The 18,403-nt window shown below is 41.2% G+C and overlaps 1 protein-coding gene across 10 annotated transcripts; it reads right to left on the minus strand.

Moving 5' to 3' along the window:
- Window positions 1–1,294: 1,294 nt before the first annotated feature.
- LOC118227494 (tropomyosin alpha-1 chain) lies at window positions 1,295–17,242 on the minus strand. 10 transcript variants are annotated; one of them, XM_035418024.1, is made up of 10 exons: window positions 17,002–17,242; window positions 16,384–16,509; window positions 16,118–16,243; window positions 11,680–11,813; window positions 10,569–10,686; window positions 10,032–10,102; window positions 9,113–9,188; window positions 8,442–8,504; window positions 8,285–8,354; window positions 1,295–2,073 (listed from the first exon to the last, which is right to left on the minus strand). In XM_035418024.1, exons 1-10 carry the CDS (start codon window positions 17,113–17,115, stop codon window positions 1,991–1,993), a joined length of 981 nt encoding a protein of 326 aa, XP_035273915.1. In that variant the 5' UTR covers window positions 17,116–17,242; the 3' UTR covers window positions 1,295–1,990. The 10 variants fall into 10 exon arrangements, with proteins under 10 accessions (XP_035273915.1, XP_035273911.1, XP_035273910.1 ...); XM_035418020.1 differs by lacking the exon at window positions 16,384–16,509 and adding an exon at window positions 2,655–2,748 and having other exon boundaries at window positions 17,002–17,240; XM_035418017.1 differs by lacking the exons at window positions 1,295–2,073; window positions 16,118–16,243 and adding exons at window positions 5,279–5,637; window positions 7,148–7,226 and having other exon boundaries at window positions 17,002–17,241.
- Between the last annotated feature and the right edge of the window lie 1,161 nt (window positions 17,243–18,403).

An 18,403-nucleotide genomic window follows, 5' to 3' on the forward strand; every position in this document is an offset into this window, starting at 1 on the left:
TATCTGCCATATGTAACAGACCAACAGACCAAGACTACTAGCGCAACTGATGTGCTGATTTTGGTACTGCCTTTAAATAATGATCTGTAGTTTACTTCACAGTTTTAAAGTATGTAGCTTCATACCTTAAAGGCTCAGAAGGCACTGTGCCATATATAAATAAAAAAGCATTCTAAAAAGTCATACTCTACATAAATCACTTCCTGTTCACGAATCAGCTTCCAGACAAACAGGAAATCTGTGTACAAACACCTCATTAAAATGTTGTTTGCATGACTATGGTGGCCCAAAGGGGAAAAAAACAACATTTATTGATAAATATTCAAGTTATCTTTTAAAGATTCATTGCAGTTCACGAGAAATCTACATAAAATATTGAGAAAAGGGTATCCAGAATAGGTCCCCTCAAAATGTGACTACCATTCTGAGGGCATGTCCTTTTTTGGTAGGAGCTGCTGCATGACCCTCAACAAGCTGCAGCAACATGTTGGCAACAGTGTGGCAAGGATTGCTGCAGTCAGTGAAAGTGATGTCATGGTCAATACAAGCACACGAGAGATGTGAGACAGCTGATTCCCTCTGGCACAAAACACAGAGCAGCAGGTCTGTTCTGTCTCTTCTGTCTAATTAAAAGGTATATCATTTCCTCCCCGGCATCCGATTCAGCCTCGCACAATTTGTAACATTCCTAACACTAGGTCAGTTTTCGCCATTGTCCATTTGACTGAATACATTGTATAGCCAGCCTAAGTCATACAGGAATAACCGTATTAATGATTAGGTTACAATAGGTTTACCAGGCAACACAAGCAGGTATGATGGCAGATTTATTGATTTTCTGTAAGTGACAACGGTCAAACTGACCACTGCCGAACTTCCTTCTGCGGAGTGATATGAAAAGAGTCCTTAAGTTAAAGCGGTTCGTTACCCATAGCTGTGGTCATTATACAAAAATAAGACTGCAGAATGCCTGAAGTGGCCAATCAGAATTGAGCATTCAACAAACCTGTGTAATAAATAAGGATGTACTACTGTTCAATTGCATTAAATGTACATGGCAATACACCATTATCCTGTCATTATAAATTATGTATAGGTATTCACAAAGAATAGATAGACATTGTGGTTTTATTTAAATTTATGAACTTTGTACATTTCATATATGGCATATATTTAAAATGTGTAACAAAAACAAAAATTGGAAGTCCTTCAAACTGCAGAGTGTGGGAGAAAACAGAACATTTTCAAAGTTAATGTTGCCATACATTTTGTGATGAGTTTCTGGTTTTTAAAGTAAAAATAAACATTCAATTGACTGTTGACAAATCCTCTTCCAACCATTAATAAATAATGGCACAGTTACAAAAAAAAAAAAAAAACTACAATATAAATAAAACTACCTATGCATGTACTTTTGCAGATCTTCTATTAAAATGTAGCATGCAGAAAAGGACAATTCACAAAAAATACAAAATATAAGAATACATCTGTTCTTCACGAAACATTGGCATTATTTAGGATTTGGTCCAATTAACAATGTATGTGCATAATGGAATCATCATCTACAACTTTTTTTTTCAAGGGAAGTGTATTATACAAATAATGTATTGCTGGGTTGACACTGGAATGTATCTAAATCATTATCTTTAATAGAGGAAAAGCTTGATTTTTGGCACAAGTTAATTTCATCATATAATTCTTCATAAAAAAACCTTTTGATTACAAAATGCAGACATCATTACAATGATCAGGTTGTTGGAATGCTAGTGTTTCTCCGATTTGGCTTGTCCAATCCCTCTGGCTCGGTGCTTCTCTGTGCTTCACTGAAAGCAGGCCAGTGAGAATGCAAAGCTTCTGGTTACTCGTTTTCCACCAGAGTTGCAAGAGAGTGAGAAGGGGTGGGAATAGGGGCCGGGGGAACATGGTGAGCAAGGTGCAAGTAAAACCAACAAAAAAAACAACAAACGTTTGGAGAAGGAAACCCAGACTTTCACATATTATTTAATTCCATTAGAGTCTGATCCAACATCTGATGCAGGTCCAAGTTTTCTCCTTTAGCATGTGAAAGTTTCTCTGTTAGAACATCAAATAAAATAGATTAAATTCATCTTGTGATGTGGTCAGTAGCACACAGTAACAAAAGGTTTACAACAGAAACTCAATGGCAAACCAAGAAAGCCATTACTTTGAAGCGACACTGCATTCATACTATCTGAATGGACCATAAAAATGTACATTCGTACTATACTGAGTACACAGCGAACATTCACATTTAGTTAGAATGAAGTCAATAGTTAGTACCCATCTGAATAATACAATGCATACACACTTCTGACATGAGTAAAGAGCACATTCTTGGCATGCATTAAAAATGAGATTAAAAATATGTATACATATATAATAATATACAGTACATAGTATTGCACAATATTTGTCAGTATCAAGGAATGTTAACTCCAGTCATTGTATGCGACATATTAAGGCATCACTTTTAAATGACAGTTTGGTTAGTGACACTTTCCCTTTGAATATATCTCCTCAATATATTTTTGGTATTATCCAAAACACAGCAATATACTGTATCTTTCTTACACATTCTTACCCATAGTACATAGGGAAGAATGAAGATTCAGTTTATAAAAAATACAACCCACGCAAAAAGGTAAGAAACTCTTTAGTCTCCGATCAAAGCCAGTCTTAGTTCGTTAGAAAGAAGGCGGTTTTTCGACAGTTGCTGGTAGAGGCAGTCTGGGCAGCAGGTTAAAGACAGACACAGGGACAGGGACAGAAAAGAGAGAGAGAAAGCACACGAGTGTTAGTTGAGAAAAACAGATCAAGCTAGATATGTCAGGGGGTTAGGGGGATTATTTCACTCACTGAAAGCCCACACTTGCTCATACTCTACCTTCACTTAAAGGATGACTCAGTGATGTAGACCAAGCCTTTCACAGAACTCCATGAGACCAGTGGAATGGATGCAATGTGTCTGAAACCTTTATTACAGGTACTCTTCTGAAGTCCACCGACCCTGGTCTTTCTTCCAACAGTTACCAGTACTGGTTAAAATGCATCACTTAAGCCACAGATCAAAGGAGCAAGAATGGACAATCTGGATCTCCAAGATAAGAGCCCAGTAAGGTCTTCTATGCACTGGAAGCCCACATCAGACTAATACTCTGAAGAAATATAAACTCAACTCAAATCAATGAACACTTGTACTTTGTACTGAGCAGTCTACAAACTAGCGATTTCTCCAAAGGGTGCCGCACATTGTTAAAACCAACCAAAACCAACAACAACAACTGGATGCATTTAATTCACCTAGGCCTCAATGCTCTATGACAGGGATGGGCGATTCCAGTGTGTAAGCAGGTATTTGTTTCCACCAATTACCCTGGTTAAATGAGCTAACTGGCTGTACACACCAACACAGGCTCACTCGGAGATTAGATCACAGTTAAACGTTTCTTATAGGAACACAAGTACAGTCTATGTCTGTCATTCATGCGCTCATCAAGAAACGTAGCTAAAATGTCAGATGGCCAACATGTTAGGGTTAATTACATAATTAAGGCCAGACGTTGGCATAAAAAACAGAGACAGATACAGCCCACGTTGCCCTCCTCTGTTCTGTGACATTAGGACTTCTGATAAATCACCATAATTCACAAGGCAATCCAGCCAAGTTGAAATTCACAATTTGGACTTCTTGGTCTGAATATGCTACACACAGGCTTGATAAAATTCTACAAAAAATGAATGCGATCGAAGAAGATTCAGCATCTTCAGTCATAAAAATAGGACAGTACTGAAGAACTCCTGACTGAAAACTATTCTGTCTCTATTTAGGGCCAGCAAGCTTCTGCAATTGACGCGAAGTGACAAAAGCCATATAAGTGCGTGAAGTCCATGCTTCCTCAGTCGTGCGTGTGTGTGTGTGTGTGTGTGTGTGCGTGTGCGTGTGTGTGTGTGTGTGCGTGTGCGTGTGCGTGTGCGTGTGCGAGAGACTTAATATGACTCCCAACTATTTAATACAGAAAGTAACCAACTTTTATTGCCCTCACAGCATCGTCCAATGATTCTTACTGGAGAACACAGAAAAAGTGAGAGCATTATACATTCTAACCAGACGTGACTTTATTGTGTAACAGAGAATCATATGGCTTTGAACCATTTGTGTCTGGGTATAAAGGGTGTAGTAGGAGAGCAAACATTGACATAATACAGAGCTCCTAAAACCCAGGCTGGGCCACAATTGTAGCTTTAAACCATTAAACCTTTCCAGACCCAGTTCAACTGAGACAATTAGATGAATCGGGTGGTTAAGCAAGTGGAACAAAAGACTGCAGACATTGTGGCCCTCTATAACTATGGTTGAGTAGCAAACATCTAACTCTGTGTAGTGTTTCTAAGAACTCAGCAATGAGGCAATAAGAGTAGGGAGACCCAGGAGTCTTATGACTTTCATCTTTGCATTACAGCACATCTGCTGCTAACACTACTTTAGGGCCAGAAACAGCCGCACCAGTAATGATGCTAAAAACATACAACCACATCCATCTCAGGGATCGAGCTGAGCTGGAAATCTTATTTTGTCCACAAAGTGCAATTGACTTCAGGATTGGTATGTAGAAAAGGGTGCATAAAATCAGTAATTCACTCTGGGACAAAAATCTACTTTCAGGAAAAAAAAACTGTCTTCAGTACACTCTCAATTTGAAATAACCACTTGACTTGATTCTGTTTGTAACATGCAGCCATGTAACTCCATTAAATACGAATAAACAATTCAAATGCATTGTGCTTTAGCTGCGTGCCAGCAGATTTCTGTGTGCATCAATACGGTTCCCTCAAAATGAGGTGCACCAGATGCTCATGGCAGCTTTTCATAGATTAGCAGACTCGACGAGGGTCATGCATTTCCTCCCATTCCATACAGTGTATGCGGTCGAGTGGTATTGTTTGCAAAGCCAAGACTAATCTTCTAAAGTGCCGCCCTGCCACCTATTCTTGTCTTGCTGCCTGGCTTTCCTAGTCAAGGGTAAGGCTACTGCTGGATCGCTGGTCACTGCCTCAGAGGACCTGGACAAATCTTTTTGTCAAAACATTTGTAATTCTTTCATAGAATCCTGGTTCATATTCTCCCTGAGAATACACTCACATTAAATGAAGACATCTCTACCTCACATGCTCAAGTGCCCCGTAAAATCCCCATATGAAAGCTCCTAGTCTTGTGTTTACAGATGATGAACGGTTTCCCCCCAAAAATGAGCATGAGTTGGTGAGCGAAGCTCCTCGGGTTTTATTGAAGCCACTCAAACAATAAATTAAGCACAGAAAAGAAATAAAAAGGGAGGGGGGAGAAAAACAACAGTAAACCAACAGACAAAGAAGGAACAGAACAAATTAAAAGGAGAGAAGTATACCATACATAGATGGAAGGAAGTTTTATTTTACAGAGCAAAATGTTTTCATAGGTTCTGTACAAGAGATGGGACGCGCGGCGGTGATGGCCGCGGTCTGAAACAGGGGGCGTTGGAGTAAAAGAAAAGCAGGAAAAGGAGGGGGAAAGAAGCTGAGAAAGGGTGCTCAGCCGGCAGGAGGCGTCTTTGATGTGATGTAGGGTACGCAATTTATCTGTGCGGGGGAGAAGAAGGTAGAACAGCGTGATGACGGGGGAGTTGGGGTAGCAATGGGAAACTGTACAGGAGACAATGCTGGTCACGCCAAGGTCGGAAACAGAGCCACCATGCCAAAGGTCACTGCCCGGTGGGAGGGGTGGGGTGGGGTGCGGGGGGGGGGGGGGGGGGGGGGGGTTTCAGATGACTGCAAGTTCACCGCATCTCTCAGGTTACGTTGTGAAAAACTCCAGAGCATGCATCAAAAAGGTTACACTCATTTTGTTGGTGAATTACAAAGGAACACAGTTTAATACTGTAATTAAGGCACTATTTACTGAGGACTGTTCTCTCAAACTCTGAGTCATTTACCTAAGAGATACAGCATCATTTCAATATGTACTTGGAAACTAGATATTTTTCAGAAAATATAATTTTTTATCCCCCAATGAAGCCCAGGGAAGTTAATAGTTGGAAATGTTTAGCACACAGTCAAGAAATTCAGGCCAGACTCAAAAATGCTTGGAACGTCCAACCAAACATTTTCCCTGGGTTTCATATTCTCATAGAACAGCTCTAGGTGCCTTTAACACTGCATCACAGTCGGTTGAAATGACTGATGCAAAAGCCATTCCTCCATTCCCTTTCTGTTCAGTAGAGATATCTCCGATGTGACAGTTCACAAACGGGTGTCTTTACAACAGAAAAGGATCCTCAGGAACAGAACAGGATCCTCGTCAATGAACAAAACACAACATGCGCAACACGAGTCTCTCCTCAACATTGAAGTAGACCGTGTTAGTAAGGAAAAACAGTCGTCTATAGTAGACAACAGTCAAAAACGACACAGCACATTTTTTTAATTGAAATGCTTACAGTTCCAATGCATTTCAACTGATCCTATCATGCAATGTTTAAGGATCAACAAAACACCAGGTAAATACCATAAAGGAGAACTTGGAGTTGAAATATAACACATACACTCCCCCAAATAAGCAGTACTTTTTCTGTTCCAAAAATCAACATTTCTGAATACAAAAATAAAATGTCAGTCTGTGATGTTTACACGTTATGTTTAGTAGCAGATCTGACCCTCTGCTTAAATTCAGAATGCAAAAAAATCAACTATTCCATAGCTGTACGTTAGAAGGACCCGGAGAATGTCCCGTAGCCTACACACCGATGTTAGGAACATGGTCATGTGTGAGGCATTTCTTCACCATCTGTCAAAATTATGGTCATGAGTGCGAAGACACGGAAAGAAACCGTCTAGATGACAGTGCGTGATATAACCGCCAGGGCCTGTTATAAATACCTCCGGTATTAACTTCGCTAGGGGCATGTGCCAAATGAAAAAGGGAGTACTGTAGTGCCACAGACTGCTGAGAACTGCAGCAGGTGGTTTTTGGGGGAGGGGTACTGCAGGGGAAACACGGGTGTGAGAAAGACAGGAGGTGGGAGTTAAAGTGAGCTGCGGAGGAGGGGGGGGGGAGGGGTGCACACGCAGGCAGACGCAGCAGGTGAATTACATGGAAGTCATGTCGTTGAGAGCGTGATCCAGCTCCTCGCTGATGGCTTTGTACTTCAGTTTCTGGGCGTACAGCTCATCTAGTGTGGGGGAGGGGGGGGGGGGTGACGGAAGAGGGTGTGGTGTTGGGGGATGGGGTGAGGGAGATGAGCGAGGAGGCGGAGAGGATTGTGGGATTGGAGGGGTGAAGGACAGTGCATCCAGATGGTCAGCCAATCGGGCCACAGCAAGATGACAGACAGACAGCCCCAATAGAGAAAGAGAGAGAGAGAGAAAGAGAGAGATAGAGTGGAAAAAGGAAAAAAGAAAATGTTATCAGGGAACAGAACAGAAATGTGATGAGGGCACTCGCTGGTGCCATGTTAAATTCCTCAGGTATGCCAGGAAACGCTGTGCAAGTCGCCCTGATTCCATAGCACCCTTCATATCCATCAGCTAGACTGATTTACAGCCACCACAATTAGAGCAACAGCTTCATGAGAAATTCTTTCATTCCCCCACACACAAACACACACACTGCACTGTGGCCTACTGTAACTGACTAGAGACACCATCAGTGTCACAATCCGACTAAAACAACAGACAACCTATTTATATTTGCTTCCCTCAAGACTGACTGCCAACTGAACCTGAAATCTGACATCTTACTATATTACAAACAGCCAGAGGTTTTTAAATTGTCTTTTTTTATTCTTAAGTCAAATAAAAGCCTTTTGTTGTTTTGGGGGAAGCTGGCTGCCCAGCAGGTGTGTACAACCTGCTGGGCAGCCACCTCAAGAGCTCACAGCACAACAGGCTACTGCTGAGTTATGAAAAGCCAGGCCACATTAAATCACGATTGAACCAACCAAATTTAATCAAGCAACACTACTAATTAACTGAATTTCTTTTCAAGAAACAGGTCCCCTAAAATGGCAAAGCAACTAACAAAAAGGAAACATAGATGAGCAGCAATAAAGGGAAAAGTAGAAAGGAGAGTGCTGGCTTAATATTTCTGAATACCTTGGTAGTGTGGATTTCACTGAGATGAATGAATAATGTGAGTGGGGCGACGCTAACCAGGTAAAGTGGGCTAACACAGGACTGAAGCCCGGTGTGAAATGCTGAAAAGTGCCGTTGGCTTGAAAGAAAATCATACCTTCCAGGTCATCGATGGTCTTCTCGAGCTTGGCTACTGATCTCTCAGCGAACTCAGCACGGGTCTCAGCCTGTGGACAGAGGGCAGACCGTTAGCATGCTACAACACATGCTACGCCGCGAGTGACGGCCATCCAGCGGCAGGGGGGGAAACTTGCCTCCTTCAGCTTGTCGGTGAGGACCTTAATCTCCTCTTCATACTTGTCTTCCTTCTGCGAGTACTGTGGACAGATAGAAGCACACGCGTCATACAGCCGTTGCAGAGCCAGCCGCCTGAGAGGCAGCGCACTGGGTGACCTTCTAAAGCAGAAAAGGACTTGCTGCAGAGGAACTTCTGAATCCTGTTCAAATCTACCAAAGCAGGTATGGCAATACTCTGGACCCTACTGCAACTCAACAAGGCCTATGTAAAATTACACACGGGAGGGCACTGATAAATCACTATAACAAGGAGACTCAGGATTTTGTAATTGCCATGAAGGTTATCTCAAGATAAAAATATAAAAAATATATTTGCCCTCAGAATGCTAATCTCAAGGTCACACCATGCACTAAAGGCAACATTACAAAATATTTCTGGGTTTCTTTTGAAAATATGCCTCCCATGATTTCAATATGGCTAATAATTGGCTAATAAGGGGATGGCACCTGAAGTAAATTCAACAAATGTAAACTACTGGGAACCCACAGACATTGAGAAAATATTACTGAAGTAAATGGAAATCTAAAGTAGGCTCCTTATTGAACATTAAAGAAACATTTTAGACCTTCCATTCTTGTGGAAGTCAGTGGGTTTCAAAAGTACAGCCCCAACTGGATGTTGACCTACCTTCTCAGCCTGGGCCTCCAGTGACTTCAGGTTGTTGGTCACAGTTTTCAACTCTTCCTCAAGCTCAGAGCATTTGCTGGCGTTTTAGAAGTGGGCGGGGCACAGAGCAAAGGGGACAGGGTTCAAAGAGGAAGGGAGGATTTGGACAGACAGGACAAAGGAGAGAAAGGGAAGCGAGAAGAGGACAGCGAAAGAGGGGAAAAAAAACAGAAACAGAAAACAAAACAAACAGAAAACAAAACAAAATGAATACTAATTCAGCGAATAGAAGACAGACAGACAAACGCAGCAGGAGTGGGATGCAGTGATGTAATATGCAGGGTTTCAGCCCCAGAGACATTATTTTGATAAACTTCACAAATTCTTTTAAGGAAGAGCACTGTTTGACTATGAATATCATTCCCTGACCAACGTCACACATTCTCCGCTCCTGCTGGGTGAGAGTGCATCACAAACAAGAATCTGGATATGAAAAAGCAAAATGAGAGAGCAAACAAAAACGAAATGCTGAGCGAACCAGAGGATAAGCAGGCGAAATGAGAGGTTAATTAGCCGAGGGAAATTTGGAGGCTGATGGAAGCGAAGTTAGTCTGCATAAATACAGCTATTAATGAAGTTAGTTTATAAGTACCTGTGAACTTGTTGCATTTAACGATTTTAACCTTTGCTCCAAAACTTTTAGCACTTCCTCTGCTTTCCGTCCCCTTCTGTTAGTGGGTGTGACAAATGCATGGCCATTCAAAATTACAGGAGAAAAACATGCACTTTAACTGAACATGCAGTGTGATGGCAGAAAGCTAGTGACAAGCTCAGGACGTCAGATCTTGTGATCGTAGCGCCACCTCAGCGTTAATAAACACACGTGCAAGCTCATTGGTCGATGCAGGTTTCAGCGTTGGGCAGAAGTAAAGAATCTCACCCTTCAGACAGCTCAGCACGTTCCTCTGTACGCTCAAGATCACCCTCAATGATCACCAGCTTACGGGCCACCTGGGAGACACAACACACATGCATGTTAAAACACGCACAACACCTGTACGGCAAACTCTCAGCTGTCCGATCCACCAGCCAGTGAATCAGAAAGGGACGAGACATTAGTACAGCAAAAAACACATTACTCCTTTAACATGACTATATGTGTGCATAGAATCATGTGCACAAGTGTATATGTTGTTAATGTCTACCATAATTAATGTATACTTGTGAAAATATTTATTCAATATTTAATGAATATCAAAATATTTGTTTAAAAAAAGGCAAGCGGGAGTAGGTAAAAACTTGCCAGAAGTAGGATTTTCTACTACCTATCTCATAAAAGATTTCAAAACTCGTGTAGCGCATGGATATGTTGCCAAGACTTTATAAGTAGTACACCATTTAAGGTAGTAGTTATGGGTCAGGGTTTGGAATGGCTGGTGTCCATTCCCTGAGTGGCTCTCGGGCTTGGGAAACTCGCCTCCTCGTATTTGCGGTCAGCCTCCTCAGCAATGTGCTTGGCCTCCTTAAGCTGGATCTCCTGCAGCTCCAACTTCTCCTCATCCTTGGATGCCCTGTTCTCAATGACCTTCATGCCTCTGTCAAGGAGAAAGATTTGCAGTGCACATCAGCAAAGATTCTATACAGTACAATACTCTGTCCGTGTTACATGGGAAATGTCAACCGAATCCCTGGGTTATCCATTACTAGTACTCCTTAACAATGGAGAGCCCCTCAACTTTTCAACAATGAAAGTATCAAAGGAATTCTGCTAGGCTGACTTGTGGCTTGACTGAAAGGGTCAAAATGGCCAGTTTGGTGTCCATCTCGATGGCAGCTGGATGAGTTTGGTTTCTGGGTTCTGCCCAGAAGCCAGAGTCAATGCCCTTTCAAAGCTGCACAAACATATGATTTGAAATGGAATCTAAGGACCAATTTCCGTGCTAGAAAAAAGATTATATAGTGTTCTTTTTTTAGAGGATCTAAGAGCAGCTGACCTTTGCTAAAATACATGGTTATCGTAACCGAATAAACAGGTCTGACTGACATGGACACAGGGATTGGTCCGTGTCCATGCACTGGGGAGTGCTCTGCAAAGGGACTGTTTCTCTAAGAAACAAAGGCATAAAAACACTGCCTTGTGCTTAGTGAATCACTGCTTATTCGGGACCCTGTTGTTTCTGCGAAAAAACAATCCCCACTTGTTCATGCTAATAAATGGGATCGCTTGTTGTCCTGATTGAAAGGTCCCCTTTGCATTCTATTGGAAAGCCTGATAACTTCATGACTGTGTTTCAGATGGAGGCCAACTGTCATGTATGGTTCCCCAACAGCAAAACAAGAAGACATAAAGATGTTCTCAAACAAAGTTTTTAAAAGCCCGTCAAGGCACACAGTGTCTGTGGCTTGCTGGTGGAGGAGTGCAGAAGTCGCCCTCGTGCTTTTAAACGTGAAAAAAGCAGGGCTCGCACATGGCGGCCTGGTAGAGGAAGAGACTCCACCGCAGAGCCGCAGCTCAGAGAGGGGGAGGGGGAGGCCCCGCGCTAACGCGCTAGTGCACGCGCAGACCACAGACAGACGCCCGGACGCACCTCTCGCTCTCATCTGCAGCCTTCTCAGCCTCCTCCAGCTTCTGCAGAGCAGTGGCCAGACGCTCCTGGGCGCGATCCAACTCCTCCTCAACCAGCTGGATGCGTCTGTTCAGGGAGGCGACATCAGCCTCAGCCTAGGAGATCAAGAAAGACGCAGGGTCAGCGAGGGAGGGGAACACAAACAGGACGTGGTACTGTACATATCGGTGCTCCTTTACAGAGTGCACAGGCCAACAGTCGCCATTTCCACCCCAGCGCTACTTTCACTTCTGTGTCTGTGTGCTTGCATGTGTGCCTGTGTGTGCGTGTGCCTGTGTTTTGCCACACTGCAATGACCAAGGCTGAACCAAAAGAAAGAATGTCAAAGATCCGCACCTCCCTATGAACACCAGTACTGTTAGTAAAACTGTAATTGTGCCCCCAACATTGTGAGCTGCAGTACTAAATGGGCCATTAGATCTAACAATAGCAGGAAACTATAATGCATCTTAGGTTTGCATTTCACATATATCGGCACCCAAGTAATGCTGCTTCAGTTCCTGGCCTAGTCACTGAGTAGCAGATCACATGTAAAGAGAGATCCCAGCGAGTACTCTCTTGAGATCTACACAGACTCAAATGCTCACGCCACTGGCAACAACATTAATGGTTTGAAAAGGAAGCGTCACTCCGGACCTTATTATGGAGACCCCTGGGACAAGCAAACAAGGATCTGGCAGGCTAACGTGGATTATGCTGGCACAGGGCCCCGGTGAAGGATCAGAAAAGCAAGGGTGGATCAAAAAAAACAAAATGGGATTATCATCTGACTGCCTCTCACTATGTTGTTAATACACGTTCCATTGATGTACAATAGTTACTGTGGTGGAGACTGTCCTATAATTTCCAATTATTCAGTTCAAAATAAGAGATTACATGAAGCACAAATTTAGCACAAACCTTATGTAAATGGGTTAAGGATGTGATATATTGTGCCACGAAGATTAGAAATAAACATAATAAAATGCTATCTCTGCAGATGCGGCCATTTGACAGCTACTGACGATGTATAAAATGAATGCACCACATACCAATGATCCATGTGTGGTGGGTTCACTGCAAAACTTAGTTTACAGTATAGCATTCCTTAAACTACTTAGGAGGAGAATAGGATGAACACTTGTGCATCTTTGCCATCTACTACTTATTACTCAACCTTAAAGTTATGTTATGCTTTTGTAGAGCCCAGTAGCACAATGTCAGTTGCCTCTAAATTACCACTAATTGACTGTTCTGCTAATTGGGAGTATAAGCAACAGGCATGTACTTCCCGCTTCAGTAACTGTTAGCTGTTAGTCTGAGCAGGCTGGCTGAGCTCTACTCACACCATGCTGCATTGCCTTTTGTCCTTATAAGGGAAGAAAAAAGTTGAAACCACTCGTAGAAAAGGATGCAGATGACAGACTTGCTCACAGCAGCTTTGCATTCAGTCAATGGCTCAGTGGTAAAAAATTAGTCACCATTCAACAGTTTTCATTAACCCTTCCCTGATGCCTGTTGATTCTGATGCTATTGACAAATCAGTACATTTTACAAAATATGCTTGACAAAATAGATGTGAAGCAATCCAATGACGCCTTTTTCGCCCACTCGCAAGGTTACTCATACATTAAATAGTATAACTCTTGATTCAAAACATGTTTTGCCAAATTTAGGCTTGGAAAAATGATTATTGTTTTAAGTGGTCAATAGGACCGACGAATAATCATAAACCTGGATATTTTTATAAAGACAATTTCCTAACTTACTATAGCTTCCCCGTAGGAAAACAGTATTTTTTATTTATTTACTATTACTTACATCCTGCGATCCTCCACGCTATCATTGAACAACCGTTTGTTTCAAATCTGCTATAGCTAGTTTGTATCGATAACTGGCCAGTCAAAAACAAGCAAGCCAGTTGTACTGTTAGGGCCTCCACATAACATATCACAGCTCGGAACTAATTTACTTACAGAAGAATATATAAAAACCTAACCAAAGTACCCCAACAAACATCATTTGTTGATTCGATTTTTAGCATGCATCAACTAATCTTTACTGTAAATCGGCGTGTGGCCGTGCTCATCGAAGACGTGCATAATCTAGTTTAGCCTGAGCACCTGATAAATTCCGCTATATTGCTGCACAACATCAGTCATTTCCATCCATCATCTTCACGCATCACGCATACCGATACCATCTAGCAATCGCACCGTTATCTTAACTATAACACATTTAGATTTTGTGAAAATGACGACTATGTCAGTCGATACAATTTCCTTATGTTGCTGTTAACTAAGTCTTACTGATTCTCTTGCTTTTCGTTCCAAATCCAGTTCTTTCTGCAGCCTTTCAGCTTTTTCTTCAGCAACGTCAGCCTGCTCTTGCAGGGATTTTATTTTCCTTTTAACGCCTTCCAGCGATGTTAATCCTGCCATTTCTGATTAAAGAATATAGCCACTTTTTATGACCCCTTCAAAGTTAGCACAGAGCGTATCAAGACCCCGTGGATTATGCTACAAGAAACTACGTTAGCTGCCCGGTTCTTTGCTAGATTGGAGACGCGCAGGAACGTCTGCGCTAAATACCGGAAGTAACCTTGTTTTCATAGCCAAGCCCCTGGCGAGAACGCATGAAATGACAATGGAAATTGAAAATATGACATTTCTGTCGTTGCTGGATTATTGGTAAATGCATAAGAAGGAAAAGTGTTCATTTGCTAAATGAGAATGTGAATTGACATTATAATGGGCGTACCTAACGATTAACAGCCCAATGGCACATTCCTACAATAGCCGTGTGTTAGTCACGAGTTGAGCTCCCTCTGCTGGTACACACGACAAAAAAAGATACACATTATTCAGTCGTAGCAGAGATAAATTGCGAGCTAAATTAAATGACATTCATTCAGAAAGGACAAAAATCTTTATAATCTTTATCTTTATAATCAGAATTATTGAGTTAATTTTAAATAATAATTTAGCCATACATGTGTCTAGACGATTTTGTAAAGCAAAATTAAATTTATAGTTATAGTTATTAAACTTTCAAAAAAAAAATAAATAAATAAAATAATAATAATAACTGTAAAACTAAAGAAAATATATTTTCAATAATAATGGTACCGAATGGTACAAAACAAATATTAAATTATTTAGATAAAAAAAATGCATTAATAAAAGTGTAATGAAGTATAATTACTTATTAATAAAATAAATATCCAATATGAATTTACAGTAAATGAATTGACTCAATAGCTTTCCAGCTGCTTCAGTTTCATCTGCCTCTGAACGTTTCATGTTACATTAAATTGCATGAGCTGGACCTAGGTGGTCCTTTCCGTGCATGAACATTTGTAAATAGTTCTCATAGTTTTCCTTTTATGGAGCACCCTCTAAAAATCTTCCATTTCATTCGCCAGGACCCTTGAATAAACTTTTTTTGGGCTTAGGACACGAACGGTAGAATGAATGTAGCCTATCCTCAAACAAAGCAGGGTTTTGTTAAATATTCTATGAAAACATTTCAGGGAAGCTAACATAACAAGAATGTACATAAAATTCCAGGTTTCAAAGAAAGGTTTGTGGGATAGCTTATTATAACGTACTGTGATAGGCTACATTCATTTACTATAATTAAGTAACACTGTCTCTGGTTTGGTATAATGTGTAAAATAACGTGATACAGCTCTTAAATTGCAATGAATAATCAATATAAAAGTAATCCAAAGTAATACACTGAAATTTTAAACGACCACCCTTTTAACTCGGGGGGACAGCCAAAGTGGGTGAGTTCTAACCTGACCATATAAAGCACTGAGCTATATTTAACCATCCGTTTGCTCTTCTGTGAAGAGTGCACATTTAGCAAGTTTTCTTTCATACCTGAATCCGTTTTGGAGACTGCTAGTGTGTTTTTTCAGCTGAAACCTATCTGTATGTAGATGATGTAATAATGGAATATTGAAGGTGCTATTTGGTTGTCGAAAAACAAACACTTTTACATTGAATGTATTCGTGGTTTTTTGCACGTGCCGTGACAAATACATTACATATATAAAATGACAGTTCATGTACTATGTACAGGGTAAACTTAAAAAGAAAACAAACGCTATATTATTCGTGTTATGATTAAACATTGTATTATGATAGCATTCTGACTGACAGACAATATGGAAGGTAGGGTGGGGCGCAGGTATCGCTCCACCTCCAATTGGCCAAAGCAAGAACAAACTACTGAAATCGGGTTAAAAACCGATATGATTAATCAGTAATAAATAAGATTGCAATAAGACAATTGAGTATATAACATAAGACTGTCATTTTACATGTTTACAGTGAGTGCTCTGCAGAAAGACTGTGGAGAAGCAGTGAAATGCAGGAATGGTGCGTTTTTGGGACCCTCGTTAGCTACTTACATCGGCGGCTTTCTTTTCAGCCAGTTCCAGTTTCTCCTGGGCGTCCTTAAGAGCCTCGGAGTACTTATCCAACTCATCCTCAGTTGACTTCAGTTTCTTCTGCAGTGCTACCAGATCATCCTCGAGCTTTTAGAGGATCGTTTGAAGGGTGCGCAGCGGGAAACAGAGAGCGTGAACGCGCACAGACAGCGCGGAGGCACGAACAGACAGGGACAGGGAGAGAGAGGATAGAAGTTAGGGAAAGCTTTCTGAAGCAGGCAAAATACCTTTGTGGCGACCTCATCCGCGCTGAGCAGCTTCTCTTCAGCGCCTTGGAACTCTTCAAGCACTTTATCTCTTTCGTCTTCGGTAATACGCAATCTCTTTTCCAATTGAGTTATATCATCCTCTAACTATACATGCATATAAACGAGAGTTTCACTTTAAAGAAACACGTACGATTAATTGTTTAAACATTAGTAGCCTATAATTTGTTTTTATTTTTGATCTTTGATTAAATTACATTTACATTAAAAATGTGACATTACTCCTAAAAAAAGAGCATTTTTGCTACTTCATATCCACAAAAATACAGTACAGCATGCACTATACGAAGTACCAATTACTCAAAGGAACCACCTTTAAAAAAATTTACGATGCAAAGGTTAAAAAAAAAAAAATCTTATCTGGTGCAGACTCTTAAAAGAATGTATTCCCAACACGATAAAGACATTAACACGGTTTCTTTGGTTTTTCGTTCATGCTCCTCATTTCGTAAGATCTTCTGTAAAATCTCTATTAATCCACACCGATGAGGTGATCCAGTAAACTTGGGCTCACAAGGCCACTTGATATTCGTGCTTTCTAATCGATTAATTTGATTTCCCCAATAAAACAATGCAGACCTGTTTGCTTCTCTCCTCAGCTGCCTTCTTGTCTCCCTCAGCTTGCTCAGCTCTGTCCAAGGCATTCTCCTTGTCGAGCTTGAGCATCTGCATCTTCTTCTTGATGGCATCCATGGCTGGTTATTGTTTGGGCGGCTGCACCGAGTGCTCCAAAAGAACTTGAAGAGGTAGGTCGGAGAGAGACTTAGAGCGTCTGTGCCGGACTGAACGCCAAGCTGGAGTGCGAGCTCTTTCGGACTGTACCCTGTCAAATATGTACTTTGGAGAGGGGGTGATCGCATTCTTTTGGTCATACAATACTTTTTTGGAAGCGGCCCCCCCTGGTTCCTTCCCCGTGGCCTGTCTTTTTTATGGATCTGTTTGGCGATTCGCTGTTCCCAGACATTTGACCATTGATATGACTATATATGGGATCTGATGGGGGAGAAGACACCCCCTCCCCTCCAAGACGTCTGTTCCTATTTCTAACACAGTAGAAGTAAAACCGCAAGGAATAGGCTATGTTGCGCATGGGAGATACATTGGAGGTTACCGAAGGAATAGTAGACAATCCAAAGTGACTTGAAAACGCTTAGCCATTAAAATAGGTTATCCCGAAAAATACTGACTAATAAAGACTGCTAATCCAATACGCAGATTACACGAATATTTACTAAATGAGAATTAAACAACATTAGAACTTAATTTTCAAAATACCCTACATAAAGATGGGCTGATTTCCTAAGAGAAACTTAGGCTTATTCATTTAACTTGACCAGCACACGTTCTGTGCCGGTAAAATATGTTGTGTTATAGCCTATAACAAACTGAAATACGCAGTGGTTCAATATTTTTGGGTTACGTGACTTCCAGTAGCCCCGGTGCCTTTTGAAATAAGCGATTTTAGCATTAAGTTTTGTCAATTTAGTTGATAAATGAAGGAACTTCTGCGGATAGCCTACACAGTAAAATGTCAAGCGTTAAGCCCCACTCTGGAATTTATGTTAAAACATGAATTAAAATGCTTGAAAACTTTTACTGATGGATCATTTCAGTAGGCCTATGATTATTCAGGAAATGTAGATTCTCGACTCCGTAGCCTATTCAAGTTAAAGATGTGGTCAATGTCTCTCTCTCTCTCTCTCTCTCTTTGTATGTGCGTGTGTCTTCACCATGTGCACTGTCAAAATATAGCGTGTATGATGATCGTTGAAAAGACATATTAGTGCTCTAATCCCCACGAAAGATATTGTCCCCCAGAGAGGAGTTCTATTAGCCGTGTACTGTCAGTGGTCCAGGCACGTTACGAATATTATCGTGTCGGCATGCCCCCTGAGGCATTCTTCACGAACTGTGCAACACAAGATACGCCTGTATTCCTTTGATAGCTTATCAAGCTTCCCTATTAGTTAATAAGTAGCCC

This window comes from Anguilla anguilla, chromosome 5, assembly GCF_013347855.1.
Source record: "Anguilla anguilla isolate fAngAng1 chromosome 5, fAngAng1.pri, whole genome shotgun sequence".
NCBI classification, from domain to species: Eukaryota; Metazoa; Chordata; class Actinopteri; order Anguilliformes; family Anguillidae; genus Anguilla; species Anguilla anguilla.

Bases quoted from the DNA above. Each gene is read 5' to 3' on its own strand.
- LOC118227494 (XM_035418024.1), bottom strand. From the start codon at position 17,115: ATGGATGCCATCAAGAAGAAGATGCAGATGCTCAAGCTCGACAAGGAG. The intron at 16,510-17,001 runs GTCTGCATTGTT...ATGCATGTATAG, and splicing joins CTGAGGAGAGAAGCAAACAG to TTAGAGGATGATATAACTCA. The intron at 11,814-16,117 runs GTAAGTAGCTAA...TTGATCTCCTAG, and splicing joins CTGAAAAGAAAGCCGCCGAT to GCTGAGGCTGATGTCGCCTC.